Genomic DNA, 24,462 nt, shown 5'->3' with positions numbered 1-24,462 from the left:
AGAATTAGGGACTGACTTCAAGTCCCATAGCCGGTAAGTAACAGAGACAGGAGAGAACATGGATGTAGGTCTTTTTACTCTAGAATTGGTCTTTGAACTGTGTCCAGGTCCATCTTAAATTTGCCGAATTCAAATTTGTATCTATGCTTAATTAGTCTCCTTAAGCGGCTTTTAGGGAAATTTTGAAATTATTTTGTGCTAAGAGACTTGGTCTGAAAAGTGGAACGCACTAGAGCTTAGAAACGCCTGGTGTTTGTTCTGTCTTGGGACAGAAGTATCTTTTTCAGAGTTGCCCATTTCCGCAGAAGTCAGGGATGAAATTGAACGTAGCACGGATTTCAGTACTGTTCACTAAGTAAAAGGAGCATACCACTGTTTGTTTACATAACAGTTTGTAACCCTTGGTGAGACCTGATACCAGGTTTTCTTCCCCCTCTCCAACATTCTTGTCTTTCTCTTCACAAAGAACTCCTGGGCTCACGTGTGGAGAAGGGGGCAAACACAAATTGGTAGTTAACTTATTTTACAGCTGAGTAATTACTACTCCTTTTTTCCCCGTCATAGGCCTGTAAAAGAGGAAATTCTGATATTGTACGACTTGTAATTGAATGTGGAGCTGACTGCAATATTTTGTCAAAGCACCAAAATAGCGCACTGCATTTTGCAAAGCAGTGTAACAACGTGTTGGTGTACGACTTGCTGAAGAATCATTTAGAGACGTAAGTGTGAGCAAATATGCCATGGTTAAGTCACAGAGTCTGTTTGGACACATCATAATTAGAATGGCCTGTGTATAATTGCTCAGACGAAGATTGTTAAGTGGAAGTCCTGATGGGTTTCAGTTCTCAAAAGATCATAAATTTAGTAAGTGGCATATGAATTATTTTTCTGACAGTTATTGAGGTCTCAAACTTTGAAATTTAATACTATCCTATCTAGGACTATCTACTTCTTAGTTATGCTCATAATTTGGCTCATGCTTTCTTAAAACTGTTTAATCTGTAGTTCCTTTTTTTTTTTAATAGACAATTTTTTCAAGCAGTTTTAGGTTCACAGTGAAGTTGAGCCAAAAGTACAGAGAGTTCCTACATATCTTCTGCTTCCATATATGCACAACCTCCCCTCCTAACATCCGTCACCAGAGTGGTGCATTTGCTAAAACCAGTGAACCTACATTGACAGTTACCATTCAAAGTCCATAGTTTACCTTAGGGTTCACCTTGGTGTTGTGCATTTTGGGGTTTTGACAAACATGTAATGATATGTACCCACCATTAGTGTCATACAGAATAGCACTGCCCTAAAAATTCTCTGTGCTCTGCCTGTTCATCCCTTCCTGCCCCTGCCCCTTGACCCATGGCAACCACTGATCTTTCTGCTGTCTCTATTGTTTTGCTTTTTCCAGAATGTCATGCAGTTGGAATTACAGTATTGCCCTTTTCAGATTGGCTTCTTTCACTTAGTAATATGCATTGAAGATTCATCCATGTCTTTTTTTTTTTAATTTTTGTTTGCTTTAATTCCAGTTAGTTAACAGTATTATATTTCAGCTGTGCAATATAGGATTCAACAACTCTACATTACTCAGTGCTCATCACTCTTAATCCCCTTCACTGATTTCCCCCATCCCTCCACCCACCTCCCCTGTGGGAACCATCAGTTTGTTCTCCATAGTTGTCTGTTTTTTGGTTTGTCTCTTTATTTTTCCTTTGTTCATTTGTTCTTGGATTCCACATACAAGTGAAATCATGTGGTATTTGTCTTTCTCTGTCTTATTTCACTTAGCATTATACTGTCTTGATCCATCCACATTGTTGCAAATGACAAGATTTCATTTTTTATGGCTGAATAATATATATACCACCTCTTCTTTATCCATTCATCATCTATCGATGGACACTTGGCTGCTTCCATAATTTGGCTATTGTAAATAATGCTTATAAACATAGCGGTCCTCCATGTCTTCATGGCTTGATAGCTTATTTCTTTTTAATGTTGAACAGTATTCCATTGTCTGGATGTACCACAGTGTATCCGTTCAAGTTCATTATTTTTCAAACGAATTCTAAATCATTTTATTTCAATTGAAAGTTCATACACGTAATATAGTAGCTTTTTCCTTAAGAATTATTTTGGCTTACTCAGCCATCAAAAAGAATGAAATCTTGCCATTTGCAATGATGTGGATGGAACTAGAGGGTATTATGCTAAGTGAAATAAGTCAGAGAAGAGAAATACATGATTTCACTCATGTGGAATTTAAGAAACAAAACAGATGAACATAGGGGAAGGGAAGGAAAAATAAAATAAGATGAAAATTAAGAAGGAGGCAAGCCATAAGAGACGCTGAACTCTAAGAAACAAACTTGAGGGTTGCTGGAGGGAAGGTGGGGGGGGAGGGATAATCGGGTGATGGGCATTAAGGAGGGCACTTGATGTAATGAGCACTGGGTGTTAGATGCAACTGATGAATCACTAAATTCTGCCTCTGAAACTAATTAAAAAAAAGTATTTTGGCAACACATAATAGAAACTTCACGAAGAGTAGTTAATACAAGTAAGGTGTTTATTGTTCAAAATAATACAGAGTCTAGGGGTAGACAGCCGTGGGCAAGAAAAGCCACTCTTCCCCTTTTCCTCCTCCACCACACTTAGGGTGTGACTTGGATCTTCATGCCTGCATGATGGTTACTCCAATTCCAGGATCTATATTCTAAGCAGAAAGTAAGGTAAATTTCAGACGAGAGACAAAAAACAAACCAAAAGGGCATGTACGTGGTGAGTCTGCCCACATTGGCAGCCTTTGCTGGGAGCCTTACCCAACTGGTAATTTCTCTGTGTGTCCATGACCCAACACAGTGGATTTCCACTCCTAAAACCGGAATATCCTGGGCAAACCAAATGAGTTGGTTACCTTCCCAACAAGATCTTTTAAAAATATTTTCTGAATTAGCACTGATCATTTTTTAACTGCCTTCTAAACTAAGTACTATAAAGACGTGTGTGTGTGTGTGTGTGGCAATTCTCAAATTTATTGTTTAATAGAATTTTCATTTTCTTTTTTTTTTTTTTTTTAAAGATTTTATTTATTTATTTGAGAGAGACACAACGAGAGAGGGAACACAAGCAGGGGGAATGGAAGAGGGAGAAGCAGGCTGCCCACCAAGCAGGGAGCCCGATGTGGGGCTCGATCCCAGGACCCTGGGATCATGACCTGAGCCGAAGGCAGACGCTTAACGACTGAGCCACCCAGGCGCTCCTAGAATTTTCATTTTCATTAGACAAATAAGTACTGAGTGCTGTCCATATGCCAGGAACTATTCAGAAGGCCGGGAAGATGGAGACAGCAGCGGGGGAGGGGGAGGAGACTTGCCCTCTTAGAGCCTAAATTCCCTGTGACAACATAGACAGTAAGACACATAGTGTGTCAGATGCTAAGTGCTAAAGAAAAATAGAACGGGGAAGCAGGATGAGTAGGAAGTTATATTTAAAGGTTGATTTGGGAAGACCTCACTGGTATTCAGCAGTTTGATAATATGACTCATGGTTATTTTCTACATTGATATTAACAACTCTTACTATCCTTTTTGACTAGACTTTCAAGAGTAGCAGAAGAAACAATAAGGGATTACTTTGAAGCACGTCTTGCTCTGTTAGAACCAATTTTCCCAATAGCATGTCATCGTCTCTGTGAGGGGCCAGATTTTTCAACGGATTTCAATTACAAACCCCCACAGAACATCCCAGAAGGTAAGTCTTTGTTTTTCTGTTTGAAAAGTGACACTGTAAATATCAGCTGATTGTTAATCAGATGAGATCGGGCGTGTTCAGGGTGGTATGGCCATGGGCTATCAGTTGATTTTTAAACAGAACTCTGTGAACATAACCTTAACAGAATCCCATTATGTATAATAATTATGTAAAATAGTTAACAGCAGAGCTACTCTGGCAGAAAAAAAAGAGACCCAGCTGAGACCTACCATCCCAGGTGACTTAGAGGGATCCACAGAGCACTGTGTTAGCACTTGTTTAAAAAGCAAGGGGGTGCCTGGGTGGCATCTGACTACTGATTTTGGGTCAAGTCATGATATCAGAGTTATGAGATCGAGCCCTGAGTTAGGCTCTGTGCACAGCAGGGAGTCTCCTTGAGATTCTCTCTCTCTCTGTCCCTCCACCCCCCTCAAATAAAGAAATAAATCTTAAAAATTTTTTAAAAATGAAGAGCATGGAAGTTGGGCCTGTTCTTTCTGCCCATGGGTCCTGTCCCCTGTGCTTTAATGAAACCACCTTTTTTGCACGAGAAGGGAAAAAAAATAAAGTATGGAAGTTGGATCTTAATAATTGTACTACCTTTTGTTAAAATTGAGTTTTATTAAAATTTAAATTCAAATTCAAATTGTGAGCCCAGAATCAATGTTTTTCCTGAATTTTATTAAAAGAAAAAGTCAGTGACTTGGCCCATAGGAAAGTTGAGTAGCAGGAGATGGAAACTTCAGTTCTGCTTCCTAGCCTCTGCTTAACAGCTGCTCTGCAGGCAAGACCATGACATGGCGTGGTCCTTCTCTAGAACACAAACGCAGCATGTTTAAGTGGAAAGAACACTGCCTTCATGAAAGTAGGAAGCTGGGTTCTGGCTTTTTTGTTAAACAAAAACATCCATTTAAAAAAATAATGTATTGGGCTCCTGGGTGGCTCAGTCGTTAAGGGTCTACCTTCGGCTCAGGTCATGATCCCAGGGTTCTGGGATCGAGCCCCATGTCGGGCTCCCTGCCAAGCGGGGAGTCTGCTTCTCCCTCTCCCTCTGGCCCCCCACCCTTGCTCATGCGTGCTCTCTCTCTCTCTCAGATAAATAAATAAATCTTTAAAAAAATACATGTATTCATTGATGAAAATTTAAAATATAGCCATAGCATGAAAATTTAATTAAAGACAGCTATTCATAACACCTGTGTTTAGTGAACTTGACGTTGAAGAATCATTTGTGGTTTCAGCTGTCCAAGTGGATTGTTTACATTGCTGGGTAGTGAGCACGAGGTTGGGGAACAGGGTGTAGGGGTGGCTGAGCTGATCTGGGCCAGTCTCCCAGTATCCACAACTTAACGGGCTTCAGTGCACCTGGACTGCCTTAAGGTTACTGAATTTTTTTTCTGCACATGCACAATGTCTGTGGCCAGCAGAGAGCTTGTTAGAGATGCAGATTCTCAAGCCTCACCAGGCCTGACTCTCAGTTGACACCTTGGTGAGATCTCAGGTGATTTATGAACACACTCAAGTTTGAGAAGCACTGACCTTGGTTCCTTGATTGTGATTTTAACACCTAGTTTGGTTGGAGAAAGCATTTATACTGATACCATGAAACAACAGCTGGCAAACTGATTAGGGTTCCTCGTGTCATTTTTTATCTATGAAATTCAAGTATTTTTAGGAGTAGAGCTAATGAACACACCTTCCTTAGATCTAACTCATTTTGGTTAGAATAAACAGCACCTGAATGAAGAATTTTCACTGTAGACCACTAGTCCCCATTCAGGCCATTTTGAAGAGTTACCACCACTCTCTTTATATAGACAGTAACAAACAGTCCCAGATCAGATGCTCGTTCATAGTGGAGCTGAAGGGAAAAAGACAAGGAACGGTCCCTATATTGTCTGTAGGCCTTTTCTTCTTTTGAACCTTAGCACTTTGGGGGCGGTGGTGGGGGTGGGTATTGCATTTTAAAGCTGGAGAGCAAAATCAGTATGACAAACCTTAAATAGCTTGAAAGGCGAAGAAAGAGAGCCAGGGGCTCAGCGTGTCCTCCTTTCCCTGGGACCAGAACAAATAAAGCCAGTGGTTCCTTGGGGTCTCTTTTATGAAGTCTCCTCTAGTTTATAATTGGGCTGGATCAGTGTTTTTTCATCTTAAAAATGGCTTACCAGAAAGGTCATAGAGTTCATATATCTGTTTTCTGTTATAATAAAAGTATGGCTTTGTTTAGAAAAGTGAGTCATGCACAGTATTTTGGATATTCAGTGGAAGCTTCAAATCTCATGGTTTTTTCCCCCCCAAAATAAAATAGGTTTTGGTATTAATCAGAGAATTTGGAAAAGGCAAAATACTATGTGGAAGAAAATGGGACAGTCACTCAAACCCATACCCAGAGAGAACCGTCATAGAAGTTTGCTTCTATGGACATTTACACATTTAGCAGCAACTTTTAAATACTCATTTTCTTAGACCAAAATTAATGTAGAAAAGCATATTTTAAAATATTTGTTCCATGGACAAAAAATAAAACGGGTCTGTGGTTTGAAAAATGCTAGGTAACACCAAGTTTTGAAATTGGACTCAAGATTGTCTGGTGTGAGTGGGCAGCAGGCGGGATTGTATACCACCAGGCTTACTGAGGGGACCGCTCCCAACTTGTACAGCTGCGCCTTCCTCAGAGTTGAAAGGTGGCCGTGGTAGGATTGGTATTAAAATCTATGTTTACACCTCCCTTATTCAGGCTCTGGCATCCTGCTGTTTATTTTCCATGCCAACTTTTTGGGTAAAGAAGTTATTGCTCGGCTCTGTGGACCATGTAGTGTACAAGCTGTAGTTTTAAATGATAAATTTCAACTTCCAGTTTTTCTGGTAAGATTTTCTGTAGTTCATTACTAAAAAGTACATTCTTCTAATCCAGAAGCACAGATGACTTTTAATTGTGTTTTAATAAAATGTTAATTGTAACTAAGCCAGGTGGAAATGAGGCAATATAACCCCTAATTATAAAGTAAAATTATCCTAAATTTTGTAAGAGTCTGGATTTCTCATATTTGATATATATGCCTTAAGTTAACGTTTACCATACTGTCTTAGAACATTCTGAATATAAATTAAGGTATAATAAACATACTGATTTTTTAAAAATATTCTCCCTTTTCCCACCATCATAATTACATTCACCTAAAGCAAATTTAGGAAATTTTAAAATTACACCCATCCTGTGCTTCAGGTACCTAGAACATGGGTGTATTTATGCTTAGTGTTAATGTGTGTAGCTTTAGGTAACCATTATACTGTAAATTTGGTTTATAATAAAATAAATATTAGTGGCTATATAAACTTTAACAAAAAATGGTCTTGAAGAATCTTTGTGTATGTTTCCTTTTCTGTACTTAGAATTCTTTCCTTAGGCTGAATTAAGCAAAATCAACTGTTGAGGATTTTTAACACTCATGCTGTATATGGCTGGATACATTGCTAATCCTAAAGATTTATCTGGATGCTGTTTTTGCAGATAAATCTTACAAGCTTTTTTGTCAGTTGTATCTTTTTAATAAATCGAGAAAAGTAATCACAGCAAATTGATCTATATAAAGTATAAAATTTGTGTTCTTTTAGGTCTTTGTAATCTGAAATGTTTTTGTTAAGATCCAGTGATGCTCTCAGATGTAGAAGTTTGTCTCAGGAAACTGACTGGTTGGTGTCTCTCCTCTCCCTAGGATAGTCATTTTGTTTACTCGTTCAGCCCTGCTGCAGGCCTCAATAAACTCTTCATAAGGTTGACGGAAGCGCCTTCTGCCAAGGTGAAAATCCTTTCCTCACATTTAGTGCAGCTACTTCTGTTGCTACGCCAGATTACTTTATCATCAGCAGAAAAACATTCCAAGAATGCTGTGTTCCTGGCGTGCCTGTCCTGGAGACAAGTGCTCTCCGGGATAGCAGTGCACCAGAATCTACAGATGTGTTAGACATAAATTGTGTGTCAAGAAAGGGACTGATGGTAAGGATGCATCTCTCCGGTATTGAGCAGTCGGAGCTGTATTCTGGCCTTTGTTATTTAATGTATGACATTTTATGTATGTCTCCAGGATGTTCACTAAACATTGAAGCTGGACCGAAAGCTTATGTAACAAATAGTACAGTTATTTACTATAATAATCTAAAAATCAAATCATAAGCACTTGGATTTTTTTATTAGAAGTGATAACCTAACACCCTGAATTGATAACCAATCTGAGAATATTGCCAAATAAGACAGACAAATGTTGGTTGAGTGTTTTCCCTCTTCTAAGAAGAGAGAACTCGATGGAGGTATCTGTACTGATACTTATGCCTATTTTCTTTCAATAGGTTAAGCTGCTAATAGGTGCATACAGAGTACAGCTGCAGTGACGGAATGGAGAGTTGGGATGGAGATCTTTCCAGATCTGTTTTGGGACTCTGGCACAGCTAACACCTCCAGATTTGAAGTTTCATCTGTAAACCTCTTGCAGTTTCAGGCCTGTTATCTGTTACAGGCTCTAAGACAGGACATGGTGGTTCTAATATATTATAAAATATAGATGTAAGTATTTGTGCCAGTGTTCTGAAATCTCGATGTTGTCTCCAGACCGCATAATTCAGTTTTTCCACAATGTGGAATGGTACATAGGAGAATTATTTAAGAAAATTAAAAGTCTTTTTTTTCTAACTTGAAATTTTCTACTAGCCCTGGTGAATTTCTGCGTTAAAAACAATTAAGTGTATATGTGATATTCAGGTTACCGAAGCACTAAGAGGTGTGAATTTGCTGCCCTTGAAGGATGACTTTCTAACTTGGTAGGCAGATTCGAGGGAGGAGGTTGAGCTGTTTGTAATATGCAGTTGCCACAGATCCTGAACTGGAGGTGACAACTGTGTGTATTTGCAGTCATCCTTTATTATTCAAAAAGGTAATAATAAATCAGAATCTAAGATACAGCAAAAAAAATGTAAGCCGGGACACTATAGGGCCTAAAAGAAGATATTACTTGTGGACTTTTATCCTTGTTCTTGGACTCCATCAAGTAATTTTCAAAAGCCAGATCCTGTGCCCTTATTAAACGAACACTGGGAAGGCCAGCCAAGGTTTATTTGCCACACTGTGCCTCGTGTGAAGAGTTACTGCTTCTAGAGATTCCCCACAGGTCTTTTATAGTCTCTTACGAACTATGTGGCCAAATAAGAAGTCAGACTCAGTCTGGAGTATGGAGATGTATAAAATTATTTAGTTCCTGATTGGTTTTATAATTTACAATTTTAATGAAAAATTTTCCGACTGTCCTATAGTAGACCACATACATTGTATAGACATTTCAGAGAGCCATTTTTACTTTACATACTGCCTTTTCCTACATTGTTCTCAATAAAACAAACACCGAATATTGGTCTGTTTTCTTTGTATCTCAAGTCTCAGGACTTCAAAACAAGGGGGATACTGATGTGTTAATTTTTTAGCTAAATGATGGCTGGGATTGGAATTTTTTCATCCGTACTGAGTCATGTATGACTAGCACTGTATCTGACTTCATAGTTTCTAGGAAAAAAGTCATAAAGACTTGAGTTAGCAGCAGTGGTAGGTCAGGGAGAGTCAGGGAGATGGTACCTTCAAATAATACATATAAGAGAGAGAAATGGGTTTTTAAAGAATGAAAATTTCTGTTATGAAAATCATGCCTGAGATAGTATCAGCTTTAACAGCACACATCATTAGAAGGCGATGTGCTGTTTATCCAAGAGGCAAGGCAAGGCTAGAAATCGAGTAGAAAATCTGATGAATAATTTCTTTAGAAGTTTAGGTTCAGAAATATGAAAGCTGTTTATAAGAGATGAAGAAACTGTTAATTATGGAGAAATTGAGCAAGTTATTTTGACAGAAGCAGAGTTAGGGAAGGAAGACAAAAGTGTGAGATTATTTGGGGTAACACAACCTTTTATGTCCATCTCAACTTCTACCAGTTATGCCAGATGCGGTAATGAATCATGTAAACACAGCTGTGTCTGTCTGCTAGGAGTAGTAGAGCCACACAATTTAATACCTTTTGTTCTAAACTACAGCTTCTCTACAGCCAGATGAAAAGCACACCTGTCCACTCTGAAAGTTCTGGTTTCTTAAGGATGGAGAAGACTTGAATGGTCTAGAGACTCACACCTGAGTGGTTTCTTGCTGGTTCTCTGATGAGGCAACTTAATTCCATCAAATACTGATAATGCTGCTACTTTGACATTTAAATGTGTACAAAGTATGAGCCATAGTTTCTCTGGAAAAGCAGTTCTCAAAGCAGCACCTTACCAGGCTTACAGATTTGTTTAGTACTATAGGTCAAAACCAAAGCAGTGTGCTTAGAAAGTATATACAATACAGAATACGTAACTAACTGAGCTTTGTATCTAGGCCATGGGCAATCTTATCATTAAGCAGATCATCGAAATGGGATGCATCACCGTTCAGCCAAACTCACTGAGAAAAGCAAATAATACACATTTTTATTTCAATTTTATTTTTTTAAATTTTTTTTAAGATTTTATTATTTATTTGAGAGAGAGAGAGAAGGATAGAGCACAAGCAGGGGGAGCAGCAGAGAGAGAGGGAGAAGCAGGCGCCCCGCGAGCAGGGAGCCTGATGTGGGGCTCGATCCCAGGACCCTGGGATCATGACCTGAGCCGAAGGCAGATGCTTAACTGACTGAGCCACCCAGGCGCCCCTTGATTTTATATTAACTTAAAAAAAATCAGGGGCACCTGGGTGGCTCAGTTCATTAAGCATCTGCCTTCAGCTCAGGTCGTGATCTCGGGGTCCTGGGTTCGAGCCCCATGTAGGGCTCCCTGCTGAGCAGGGAGTCTGCTTGTCCCTCTCCCTGTACCCCTCCCCACCCAGGCTCACTCGCTCGCTAATAAAATTCTTTAAAAAAAATCACCCTCAGCCATTACTCCTTTCCGGTGCATATGGCAGTAAGGACATCATAGGTGGGTTATTCAATTAATTTAAGTTCTGTATCATTCAGATCTGGTCCACTCTAATGAATATGGCTCTAGTACAAAGCATATTATACATGCTTTCTTTACCTGCAATAGTACCAAAGAGCAGCATCCAGTATCCAACTACTCAAATGTTGAACAGCTACAGTTAGGGAGTTTGGTTTCGCTCTGAGAACAGGGCATTTGCATACACTGTCTTCCCAAGTCATTCCTGTCTTATTTTCAGTGAAATGTCAGGAGGTTGCAGTTTGAAGCCCAGGTGCTTTTAGAATTAACCCAGTGTTACACTGGCAGCTTTCCAAGTAAGAATTTATTAGTGCTGGAAAAAGGCTTAGCATCCAGAATGTCAACAGTGAAAGGACCTGATAAAGCATTTACCATGCAAGTCTAGTGTCTTTAAAGCAAGGAGGATGATTAGCAAAGACCAGGGAAAAGGAGGATTGTAATATACACCAGAATTATCAAAAAGTGATTTATTAAATAAGGTAAGCATTTGAAAAATTTTAATATTTTATGCAGTTAATGTTTCATAGCCTAAAACTATATAAACCCCTAAAATTGTTTTAAATTTTTAAAGCTTTATTGGTCCAAGTGTTGGCTAAGTAAGTGCAGAGAACCACTGATAGAACCCACACTGCTTTCCTCCATCCTGTGCTGACTTGCAGATAATGCTCCTTTCAGACCAAATCTGGGATTTCTAAGCCTTGCATCTCCAAGTACAGAAGAGCATTACTATTAAGGTAGAAAACTGTAATTACAATGAGTCACAATCAAGTAAGGACCAAATTAAAATTGGGAAATAGTCCTATGCCAACATCCAAAGCTCCCAAGGACCCCAACTAGAATCTAACCCTAATACTGGGCATCAGTTTAACTTGGAAGAAAGTAATTTTCCACTACTCTACAACACACTCTGCCTTGCTCATATCCGCCATTCTTTGCTTTCTTTGGGCTAAAATATATATGGCTTTAGTAAAACACGATCTTTCTCACAACAATGTCAGATTCCACAAGTAGCTCCTTATCCTGGGGACTGACCCAAAATTGCAGGCCACGTGTGGTTGTAAAAAAAATCCCTCTAATGGTTCCCACTTATAGAGAGTTGAAAGGGAAGTTTGTTGGTTATTCTGTATTTGTGGGTTACTACACTACTTTCCATGGCAAGACCACACCAAGGGGTAGGTATACATCTTTTTTTTTTTTTTTAATTTTATTGTTAATCACCATACATCATTAGTTTTTGATGTAGTGTTCCATGATTCATTGTTTGTGTATAACACCCAGTGCTCCATGCAGTACGTGCCCTCTTTAATACCCATCACCAGGCTAACCCGTCCCCCCACCCCCCTCCCCTCTAGAACCCTCAGTTTGTTTTTCAGAGTCCGTAGTCTCTCATGGTTCGTCTCCCCCTCCGATTTACCCCCTTCATTCTTCCCTTCCTGCTATCTTCTTCCTTTTTCTTTTTTTTTAACATATAATGTATTATTTGTTTCAGAGGTACAGGTCTATGATTCAACAGTCTTACACAATATACATCTTAATGAAAAACAACAACAAAAAAACACCTGAATGAAAATGGAAGTTTGCATTATTCCAGATACTATTTTAACCAAAGAAAACTCCATGAGGCATAATGTCAAATGTTAGGATTACTCATACATCCATAAGCTGCTTGTATGGAGTAATAAATTCACAAATGAAATGAAATTTGTTTTCTGGCTTGTTTCTCCTGTGTCTTTAAAAGCATTTCTCCCACAAAATGACCTGAAAAAAAAAAGGTAAATTCTTTGTTAGCAAATTAATATCTACTGTATATTTTCCGTTGGAAACACAGAAGTTTCAGTCACAAAATAATTTGCTAGGCTAGAGTCACTGAGCAACAGACCTAAAAAATATTCAGGAACTGAATTAATAACATTGGACCTATAAAATTTTCTTCAGTAATCCACCTCTGTAATTAGTATTTTGTTGTGAGCTCGTATAGAGATTAAGTGCTGGAAGAGTTAAATATGTTAATGTTAAAAAAAACACACACACACACAAAAACAGTGGTTCTGAAAATGCAGTCCCTGCCCCAGAGCAACACCAGCTGTTGGAAATGAGAACTCTCAGGCCCTCTAAATCACACATGGTGGGTCTGCAGTCTGTTCTAACAAGCCTCCAAGGGGTTCTGCTGCCCCTTGAAAACATGAGAACCACTGTTTCAAAGGATAACCTGAAGAGACCCAATTTTTAATAAGACCTGGGCATTTTATTAACTTCTAAAACTTAAAAGTATCTTCCTGAAATTACTTTCTTTTCCGCTGACTAGAAAATCTGTAATGAAAAGCAGTTATTTTAAATAAACACTATTCATCTCTTACCAAAATTAACTTCAAAATCCTAAAGTTCCAATGAGAGATCCACTTGACAAGCTTTTAAGATCTCTCTGATAGGCACAAAATGCCACAGCTTGGATCTGTGGCACAGTTAGCCTACGCACATTAAATTTTTTCCCCTTTCCCACATATTTTGAGATTATTTATTCAAATTTTATTTAAGGGGCTTACAAATAAAGCAATTTAAAAAAAATTTTTTTTTAAAGATTTTATTTATTTGACAGAGACACAGCGAGAGAGGGAACACAAGCAGGGGGAGTGGAGAGGGAGAGGGAGAAGCAGGCTTCCTGCAGAGCCAGGAGGCTGATGCGGGGCTCGATCCTAGGACCCTGGGATCATGACCTGAGCCGAAGGCAGACACTTAACGACTGAGCCACCCAGGCGCCCCAGCAATTTAAAAATTTAATACCAACAAAAGGTCTACAGAATATTTACAAAGTAATTTTCTAATTTCAAAAGGCAATTCTAATTTTTTAGTAATTCCCTAGGTTCGTGGGTCTCCAACAGAAAACAGTTTACCTGTAAAAAAAAAAAAAAAAAGAAAAAGAAAATAGTTTACCTGGACGGCTTTACTTTTTTCTTTTTTTTTTTTTAAGTAGGCTCCATGCCCAGCATGGAGCCCAGTGTAGGGCTCTAACTCACGACCATAATGAGATCAAGACCTGAGCTGAAATAAAGAGTCACTCAACCGAATGAACCACCCAGCAGGCACCACCCCCCCCCTTATTTTTTAAAGTAATCTCTATACCCAACGTGGGGCTTGAACTCCTGACCCAGAGATCAAGAGTCACATGCTCTACTGACTGGGCCAGCCAGGCGCCCCTACCTGGAGGCTTTTAAAAATAAAATACTGCATTGCTGGATCCCACCCCCAAGTTTCTGTTCAGTAGCTGGACCTGAGAATGTGCATTCTTAAGCTCCCAGATAGTCTAGGGACCAGCTTTGAGAATTATTACACAAAGTTAATTTTCTAGAGCTGGATAATAGAATACAAAACAGAGCTCTCACATTTTTGTCCTGCACCGGCATCAGCTACTTTAAAAGGGTGAAATTTCTCAAAGTTTCCGTATGTCAGTGCTTCTCACACAATGTGCACTCACTCATTCAAATCCCCTGGGATCGGGTTAAAATGGGCAGTCAGATTCACTAGGTCAGCTGTGTGTTCTGAGATTCTGCACTGCCAAGAAGCCCGGAAGGCTGATTCTCCTGGTCCCTGGGACCACACTTGTAGTAGCAAGAACAGAAGAGATGGTTTATCATCACCAGATAAAGTAGTTAGGAAAGAAATACCCTTAAAATAATACTTTCTGTATCTATTAGGATGCCAGTATACCATCACTGGAATTCTGTCCTGAAGGTCACAATGTAAATGTTTCTATAAAATTTTATAGCTAACTTAACAAAATAATAGGAAAATTGTTACCTTTACAAAAGGTGAAAGCAGCAAGGAAGATATGGAGCTAGTGTCCCTAGTACGGATCTGAATTTATGATACTAAACCATTTTTAGGATTACACACTTTCCAAGGAACTTAAGACTTCTAGACTTGGGATCACTAAACACCAAGAGGGAATTTCTTTTCTTAGTAAAGACCTGTTTAATATGTCATTTCTACTCTCAGTTCTATTTTACCTGAAAACAAATACTAACCATGAGGAAAGACGAGGGCAATCTGGAGATAAAACTAGCCTCCAACTTTGCTCAGAGAGAAGAGCAGTGACCCTGGGGGTCCCTTAATACAGGCAGAGAAGCAGAGGTTTCAGCTCCCACTGTAAACTATTCACTGACATTCCACTAACTCAAAGCATGGGGACCATGACATATGTTCATGAAGTTAGCAAAGTCAGGATCAGGAAGTATGGCTAAGGAAACAGAAGCAAGGAACAACAGAAGCAAACAGACAATGACTGACCTGAAAGGAAATACTGACACCAGCACTTCCTAGTCTCTGAACTTGATTCATGCCAGAAGCCAAAATTCAGGAAGCTTCATCCATGTTTTCTTTCACCCTCCTAGGAATACAAAAAAATCAAATTTAGCCAGTTTCAATAATCAATAAAATGGCAGACGTGTTAAATTATAAAGTTCTTAACAGTAATCAGTTTCCATTTGGTAAAGATTTTCCTTTGAATTCATTTTCTTAGAGAACATCAACAGACTTAAAATTCAGTTCAATTTGGGGCTCCTGGGTGGCTCAGTCGTTAAGTGTCTACCTTCAGCTCAAGTCATGATCCCAGGGTCCTGGAATCGAGCCCCGCCATCGGGCTCCCTGCTCGGCAGGAAGCCTGCTTCTCCCTCTCCCACTCCCCCTGCTTGTGTTCCCGCTCTCGCTTTGTCTCTCTCTGTCAAATAAATTCTTTAAAAAAAATATTCAGGGGGCGCCTGGGTGGCTCAGTCGTTAAGCGTCTGCCTTCGGCTCAGGTCATGATCCCAGGGTCCTGGGATCAAGCCCCGCATCGGGCTCCTCGCTCTGCGGGAAGCCTGCTTCTCCCTCTCCCACTCCCCCTGCTTGTGTTCCCTCTCTCGCTGTATCTATCTCTGTCAAATGAATAAATAAAATCTTTAAAAAAAAAAAATTCAGTTCAATTTTATGACTGGCATAAATTTACACCACTAAATCCTAAAAGTTGAATCTCCCAAGTCTGCTAATAATTTTAAAATATTATTTTGCTAAATCCTTAGTTTTTATTTCCATAGGCAGGCCCTCTTTTCTGCATTGTTGATCCCTCAGCACACCACTGCTTGAAATCTTATAATCCAAAATTCTACATAGGATCCTGATCCCTACTCTAATCTGCAACATTTTATTCTACTTGTACCAGGGCAGGGCACACAAGTATGTCTGCTGTGCTCCATCAGAAAAAGACTTACCTAATCCTAGTAATTCCTTGGGCCAATGTTATTGCTCCAAAGAGAGAGCACTAACCCCAGATTTTTCATTGGAATACAGTTTTAGGTGTATTATTTCATCCTTATAAAGTGTATCTTTTAACATACCTGAAGAGTTAGTACAAGAGTACACAATTACAGTTTAGAAATAAATATACAAATTTGTGCTCAATTTTTTTTAACTATTAGGGTACATGACCCGCAAATACTAGAAATACCCTAAATTAGTATAGTTTTCAAAACCCATGTGGGTCTCAAATACATCTGAAAATTGGATGGAGTATGAACAGTTATCCCCACCCCCAAATTTGCATGTAAAAAAATATGAACACAAAATTCTGCATGTAATTTAAGGGGATTCCAAATGATCCAACAGGACCCATGGTCCGTTATAAAACCTTAAATATTTTTTCAAACAAGGCATGCCAAAAAACAACAAAAAATTATCTTTTATACATTTCCACCGACAAGTAGCATTCTACTACACAGGATCCTGTCAGTAAAGTTGGTTTGGTATATATTTGTACTTCTATAATTATATTGCCTTTAGTAAAGTTAAGGCAGACAAGAATGGAATGCATAAACCAAACTGCACAACCAGACTATTAAAATACTATCTTCTCAACTTTTCAAAAATGTGAACCTGCCATTTACAAAGCATTCATTGCCTATATTGAAACCTAGAAAGGTAATCTCTAGAATTATCCAAGTTTAGTTGCCAATATTTAGTCTTTAAAAGGGTGGCTTAATATCTTATTCAATATTTAAAATCACTAGCATTCTGTTTAAAGTGGTCTTACAAAGAAGTGACCAGGTTTATTGTGCATTGGACTGTAATCACCACTAATAAAAGAATCACAGTGAGCTACTGCACATATACATCCATTCCATGATACTCTTAATTTGGATTTAAAGTCTGTAAAGTCCTAGACAGTTGATACATATATTTTCTGATGCTGAAGAACCTAGCTGTCTCTATGAAAGTGATACTGTCAAATATTGGGGGGGGGGGAACACCAGCCAATAATTACATTAAAAGAAAAGGTCTCCCTTAATTGAAATCTTAAAGCACAACTGTAAAAGACTACATGATACCACTTTGGATGAAACTGGTCCATTTTCGATTTTAGGATAAAACTGGGTCAATAAAAATTGCATACAAGTTCATGTTTGATTTTACCCTCCCATGCCAAAACACAGTTGTTAAGAGTGAAAAATGGCTCCTCTAACCACACCCTAATTAGTCAGAAACATACAATATTTTCTGATGATTTTCTTAAAGAATAAAACATTAAAGATATGGAAGGCCCATTCTTAACAGTCAATTATGTAACAATGCACCTAACATTCTCCCCTCTTTGAGTTAGAGAAGGTATTCTTTTCCACCGAGTACACAATCCTTATATTACATATAATTTGTATTATGTAATATATAAATTACGATAGTACATTCTAAGAAAGGAATGTATAAAATATAGATACTTCAGCAAGCATGGAAGCGGAGCAAAACTCTACAAAGCTGTTCAAATTACAACAAATTGTGAATACCCAAGAAACAGGATTTTAGCAATGGCTCATGTTGAAAACGCCTTGCCAGAAATCAACGTAAAAGATAATGATTTCCTCTGAAGTAGATTCCCATGGTATCAACCATGAAAGAGCCACATTCTTTACTGACATGCTCTGCAGCAGGGTTTCCCTTCTGAGGAGCATATGTTCTGAAGTTTGAGGTATGGAGGTGGGAGGATATCCATGTTATCAAACATTACCATCAGAGAGAGCTTATATGGAATAGAGCTCACAAACTAATATGATCCTTTGCTTTCATGACAAAGACAAACCACACTACTGGCTGCTAAAGCAATAAATAAACCAAATGCTATTACAGGCAATTCACAACAGTGAAAATATGTAACATACTCCTTACTGAAGTAATTTTACTTCAATGTTAACTAACAGATTCTCTTTAAGCAACAAAGAATAGGGGCGCCTGGGTGGCTCAGTGGTTAAGCGTCTGCCTTTGGCTCAGGTCATGATCCCAGGGTCCTGGGATTGAGCCCCGCATCGGGCTCCCTGCTCAGCAGGAAGCCTGCTTCTCCCTCTCCCACTCCCCCTGCTTGTGTTCCCTCTCTCACTGTGTCTCTGTCAAATAAATAAAATCTTTAAAAAAAAAAAAAAAAAGCAACAAAGAATGTATCTTTGGGGCGCCTGGGTGGCTCAGTCGATTAGGTGTCCAACTCTTGATTTCAGCTGAGGTCATGATCTCAGGGTCCTGGGATCGAGCTCCACATTGGGCTGCTCACTCAGTGGGGAGTCTGCTTGAGCATTCTCTCCCTCTGCCTCTCCCATCTTGCGCAAGCATGCGCTCTCTCGCTCTAAAATAAATCTTTAAAAATAAAAATAATAATATATCTTCAAAGAGTATAGGGAAATAGTGTGTGATTAAGTGAATAATATATCCAAAGAAATTAGGCCAAAAATTCAAAAGCCATCATCTCCCAAGGAAATGAGTAAACACCCATGAAAGTAGCAAATCTCTAAAACAATGGACAATACTTCTACAAGTTCATCCTTTTTAATACAATTTCAACTGATAAACAAATGATATAACAGAATACAGTTCCAGTTAACTGAACAGTTAGTTGCAAGTTAGAAAGACAAAGAATTTTGACATTTTAAAATTTCACCTCTTTTGGATTGAAAACTGGAAATAAGGGGGACCTGGGTGGCTCAGTCAGTTGGGTGTCTGACTCTTGGTTTTGGCTCAGGTTATGATCGGGGTCACAGGATCAAGCCCCACACTGGGCTCTGTGTTCAGTGTGGAGTCTGCTTGTCCTTCTTCCTCTGCTCCTCTCCCGCTTGTGCTCTCTCTCTCTCAAATAAATAAAATCTTTAAGACAAACTGGCAATAAAACAAATATAGCAAACAGGGCTTTGATTTTTTTAATCAAACCCATGTATCTTCTACCCACATTAGCATGCCAGACATCATAATAAAAGTTCAATTACATAATAATTTCTGTTTTCCAGCTGTATTTTACAAAAAGCAAAAGTCCATAATATGAACATTCAATTCTGCATTCTCAACATCATCTGGCTTTCCAGAATTCTAATCAAGATGTTTTTTTACATCACAGGTTATACACAGATGGAGTTTTACAATGGATAGCAATGAAACCACACATCCTAGTGATAGTCGTTCCCCCTTACCCACAGTGTCGCTTTCTTTAGTTTCAGTTACCTACAGTCAACAGTGGTCCAGAAGCAGATGATCTTCTTCTGACGTTCTGTCAGAAGGTCAATAATAGCCTAATGCCTCTTCACCATGCCTACATTGTTCACCTCACTTCATTTCATCACGTAGGCATATCACATCATCACCAGAAAGGTAACAGTACAGTAAGACATTTTGAGAGACACCACACTCATGTAACTTTTATTACTATATACTGTTATCATTGTTCTATTATTAGTTATTGCTGTTAATCTCCTCCTGTGCCTAATTTGTAAATTAAACTTTATCATAGTTATGTACACACAGGAAAAAACATAGTTATTTATAAGATTTGGTACTATCCACAGCTCAGGCATTCACTGGGGTTCTCTAAAGTGTCCCCCTCAGATAAGGGGGGGCAGGACTAGCAATGAGGGTATGAAAGGCAAAAATACTTCACATAAAAAGGTATCCGAATAGCCAAAAAGTATATGAAAAGTTACTAGGTAAATGCGTATTAAAAACCATAGTGAGGGGCGCCTGGGTGGCTCAGTTGGTTAAACTGCCTTCAGCTCAGGTCATGATCTCAGGGTCCTGGGATCGAGCCCCGCATCGGGCTCCCTGCTCAGCGGGAAGCCTGCTTCTCCCTTTCCCACTCCCCCTGCTTGTGTTCCCTCTCTCGCTGTCTCTATGTCAAATAAATAAACAAAATCTTAAAAAAAAAAAAAAAAAACCACAGTGATACACCTCTACATACTCACTATAATGGCTAAAACAAACATGACAATACTGGTGTTGGCAAGAATGTAGAGCAGAACCAAAATCATGTACACTGCTCATGGGAGTATAAAGTAGGACAGACACTTTGGAAAATTGTTTGGCAATTTCTGAGAAACATACACATCCCCTATACTCAGCAATTCCATTCCCAGATATTTTCCCCAAGAAAAATGTAATATGTGAATGACTTGTACAAGAATGTTCATAGCAGCTTTATTCATAATAACCCTAAACTGGAATCTACCCCAAGAATATGTCAATAGGACACTGGATAAAAAAAATTTGGCATATTCACTTAATGGTACACTATACAGCAATAAGAGAGAACCAACTGCTGATATTTGCAACAACACAGATGAATCTCAAAAACACTATGTTGAATGAAAGAAGCCAGACACAAAGAGTACACATTCTATGATTCCATTTACATTTTTCAAAAACAGGCAGAACTAATCTGTGGTCATCAAAATAAAAGAGTGGTTGCTTTGCTGCAGGACGTACTGCGTGGAAAGGAGCCCCTAACAGGAGGTTTATGAAAAATGAGGCTGTCAAACCAAACAAAACTCACAATTTTAACTGACAGGCTATTCCAAATTTTTAAAAAGCAGGATTTTAAGGTTTATTTTTTCCCAAGATTATTTAAGTAATCTCTACACTCAAAGTGAGGTGTCACAACTCTGAGATCAAGGGTCACATGTTACACAGACTGAGCCCGCCATGCACCCCGGGATTTGAAGTTTTTTTAAATTAAAGAATCAGAAAAAGATTAGTACTCAAAATTAAGAAATAAGTACATAAAATAAGGTCTTGTTTGAGTAAATAGGTAAGAATCATTTATAAATACTGTTAAATAACACTGAAATCTAGAAAATATTAAAGAAAAACATAAATGGGGCAACCAAATTTTTTAGGAAAAGTTTACTGATACATATGATATATATATAAAATATATATATACACACACCATCTTTTCTCCAAAGGTCAAGCACTCATATGAAATCAATAAAGTACAAATTGATGACTTTTATCATACATAATTAATTCTTAGAAATGTCTAAGAAAAGTCATAACTAACACAGTTTCAAGGTCCCAGACCTGTATATATTTTGTAAGGCAATGTGATGTCAACAATGGCTTGTGACTGAAAGACACCACTGAAAAATTTCAGACTTAATTTCATCCCCAAATTCCTACAAAGGCATTTCAATCAAAAAAAAAAAAAAAAGCAACACTATCCTCTTGTGATCACCTAAGATTTCTCAAGCACCCCTCCCTGCAAAGCCAAAGAAAACATATCCTTGAGCATTGCCTAATCAAGGTTAAGTTTTTTATGTGTTTTTTTTTTTAAGTAATCTCTATGCCCAATGTGGGACCCAAACTCACAACTCTAAGATCAAGAGTCTGAGGCGCCCCAGGGTTAAGTTTTTTAAAACAAGTTGGAGTACAGTAAAATATATAAATTGCATTTTTAGTTCAAGATAAAAGATGGTTATTACGAACTTACCTGTATGGCTTCCACTATTTTCTTTAAAAAGTTCAGTATTTCAAGTAAATTACTGATATTTAATGTATCAACCATGTTCATATATATAATGAAAAAAACACTGGAAATTAATTAGCAAATAATATTCAACAGTCTATTTTTTACCATATACTTAAAACCACACAAAATAACAACTACTGTTACCTACTTTGAAGAGAACAAATAAATCAACCTAATAAGAAAAACACTTCTTGCAGAATCCACCGCAGGGAGAGAAAGGGGAACCCTCCTACACTGTTGGTGGGAATACAAGCTGGTACAGCCACTCTGGAAAATAGTATGGAGGTTCCTCAAAAAGTTGAAAATAAAGCTACCCTATGACCCAGCAATTGCACTACTGGGTATTTACCCCAAAGATACAAATGTAGTGATCTGAAGGGGCACATGCACCCCAATGTTTATAGCAGCAATGTCCACAATAGCCAAACTATGGAAAGAGCCCAGACGTCCACCAACAGATGAATGGATAAAGAAGATGTGGTATATATATATATATATATATACAATGGAATATTACTCAGCCATCAAAAAAATGAAATCTTGCCATTTGCAATGATGTGGATGGAACTAGAGGATATTATGCTAAGTGAAATAAGTCAATCAGGGAAAGATAATTATCAAATGATCTCACTGATACGTGGAGAAAGAAGGCAGAGGATCCATAGGGAAGGGAGGGAAAAATGAAACAAGATGAAACCAGAAAGGGAGACAAACCATAAAACACTCTTTTTTTTTTTTTTTTTTTTTTTTTTTAAAGATTTTATTTATTTGTTTGACAGAGAGAGAGACAGCGAGAGAGGGAACACAAGCAGGGGGAGTGGGAGAGGGAGAAGCAGGCCTCCCGCCGAGCAGGGAGCCCGATGCGGGGCTCGATCCCAGGACCCTGAGATCATGACCTGAGCCGAAGGCAGTCGCTTAACCAACTGAGCCACCCAGGCGCCCCATGAGCCACCCAGGCGCCCCCATAAAACACTCTTAATCTCAGGAAACAAACTGAGGGTGGCTGGGGGGCAGGGAGATGAGGTGGCTGGGTGATGGACACTGGGGAGGGTATGTGTTGTGGTAAGTGCTGGGTGTTGTGTAAGAATGATTAATCACAGACCTGTACCCCTGAAACAAATAATACATTATATGTTAACTTAAAAAATTAAAATATACATATAGTAAAAAAAAAAATTAAAAAAAAAAGAATCCACTACATGTTCACATGCAGTAAATATCAAATATTACACTGGGGAGAAATTACTTAAACATCATTCAAGTATAATCTGCACTGTTATCTGTTGATTATTTAAATTTATTTAAATATAGGATAGAAAACAGGTGCTCAACTAAATCAGTGATGAAAATACTTTGTCCTGGACACAAGATACCAACACATGTTCTAAAAAAGGGATTGAAAATTCTAAAAACAGACAAGTTAAAAATTTTGGTCACTGGGGGGGGGGGCTCAGTGGGTTGAGCCTCTGACTCTTGGCATGATCTCAGAGTCCTGGGATTGAGCCCTGTGTCAGGATCAGCGCAGAGTCTGCTGGAGAGTCTCTGCCTCTCCCTCTGCCCACCCCCCCCCACTCACACACACTCTCTAAATAAATGAATAACTAAATTTTTTAAAGATTTTATTTATTTGAGAGAGAGGGAACACAAGCAGGGGGAGTGGAGGAGAGGGAGAAGCAAGCTCCCCGCTGAGCAAGGAGCCCGATATGGGGCTCAATCCCAGGACCCTGGGATCATGACCTGGGCTGAAAGCAGACACTTAACTGACCGAGCCACCCAGGTGCCCCTAAATAAAATTTTTAAAAAAATTTTGGTCACATTTTAAAAATGTGCAAAATTTCCTGTTTGATTACCACTGTGTTTGAGAAATTAGGCTGTAGAAACACCAGAAAACACAAAAACAAGGCATTACCAAAAAAAAGTCATAAATCTCACTTCTCCAATGTTTTGTGCCTCCGGATCATTTGTAAGTGCAACATACTCCCAATCAGCAAAAGCTCCAGATGCACTGCACTGTGTCTCATCAGAGCCCAGGAGGCCTTCATGTCTCCCCTTGGCAAGGAGTTACAGGATCTGAATGGTGTGTGAACCTCAAAACTCCCTGCAGTCCCTTTTTGTTTTTTAATTAATTTATTTATTTGAGAGAGAGCATGAGCAGTGGGGAGAGGCAGAGGGAGAGGGAGAAGCAGACTCCCCACCAAGCAGGGGGCTGGACACAGGGCTCAATCCCAGGACCCTGAGATCATGACTTGAGCTGAAGGCAGATGCTTAACCGACTGAGCCACCCACGTACCCCTCTGCAGTCCTTTTTTAAAACCATTTATGCTACTTATGCTATTTCCCATTTTCAGTCACCATCAGGGTTTGTTAAACATTCCCAGTAATTTTGCATTCATTCAATTTTGAGACAAAACTGTGTGGTATAAAATCTCATTTGGGTTCTGCTAATAACTTCCAGTATGATCTTGGAAAAACAGCCTGTTCACTGATTCAACAAATTGCAGTAAGCACCTGTATGAGAGTCCTTTTCCCTTGGGGAATTCACAATACTATCCCTCAATAAGTCAGAGCGCCAAGAATTGTCTATTAGGTAAGAATCATTTAACAGAAACTTTAACTGAAAATGTTCACATACTAATAACCACCACTACTGTAGTAGAATACAAAAGAACAGGCAGGCTTTTAAAGACTTCCCAGTCTGGAATGGAAGGCACAAAATATGGGGGGCACATTCTTACTGAGAAAATAAAAAACAGAAAGTTGAAATAGTTTTGACCATTCTAAACTGTGTGATAGTCTACTGAAAAATAAACTTCAAATGTTAACATGGGTAAAAATCAGACAAGTTTCTCATTTCCCAAGGGTCATTTCCTTCTTTCATTTCACTGGATTCTATAGGCAACCTCTCTCTGTAACTT

The 24,462-nt window shown here is 38.7% G+C and overlaps 2 protein-coding genes across 4 annotated transcripts in view; one reads left to right on the top strand and one right to left on the bottom strand.

The window, feature by feature from the left end:
• MPHOSPH8 (M-phase phosphoprotein 8) overlaps window positions 1-9,147 on the top strand; it is a 52,892-nt gene extending 43,745 nt beyond the window's left edge. For 2 of the 3 annotated variants that reach the window (XM_036097153.2, XM_036097152.2), the window contains exons 10-14: window positions 565-719; window positions 3,596-3,750; window positions 6,488-6,615; window positions 7,467-7,747; window positions 8,098-9,147. In XM_036097153.2, coding sequence (XP_035953046.1) covers window positions 565-719; window positions 3,596-3,750; window positions 6,488-6,615; window positions 7,467-7,715 — 687 coding nt within the window. In that variant the 3' untranslated portion in view covers window positions 7,716-7,747; window positions 8,098-9,147. The remainder of the gene's footprint in view (window positions 1-564; window positions 720-3,595; window positions 3,751-6,487; window positions 6,616-7,466; window positions 7,748-8,097) is intronic. The other variant, XM_036097154.2, reaches the window with a different exon arrangement.
• Window positions 9,148-11,201: 2,054 nt separating this feature from the next.
• The window catches only part of PSPC1 (paraspeckle component 1), a 101,732-nt gene continuing 88,471 nt past the window's right edge, over window positions 11,202-24,462 (bottom strand). The window contains exons 7-8 of the transcript XR_004918813.2: window positions 15,034-15,133; window positions 11,202-12,507 (exon numbers count right to left, since the gene is read on the bottom strand). The gene's annotated coding sequence lies outside the window, so the exon portion shown is untranslated. The remainder of the gene's footprint in view (window positions 12,508-15,033; window positions 15,134-24,462) is intronic.

Source organism: Halichoerus grypus, chromosome 4, assembly GCF_964656455.1.
Source record: "Halichoerus grypus chromosome 4, mHalGry1.hap1.1, whole genome shotgun sequence".
NCBI classification, from domain to species: Eukaryota; Metazoa; Chordata; class Mammalia; order Carnivora; family Phocidae; genus Halichoerus; species Halichoerus grypus.
The sequence above is the reverse complement of the archived record's forward strand: the minus strand, read 5'-3'. Positions and strand labels throughout refer to the sequence as shown.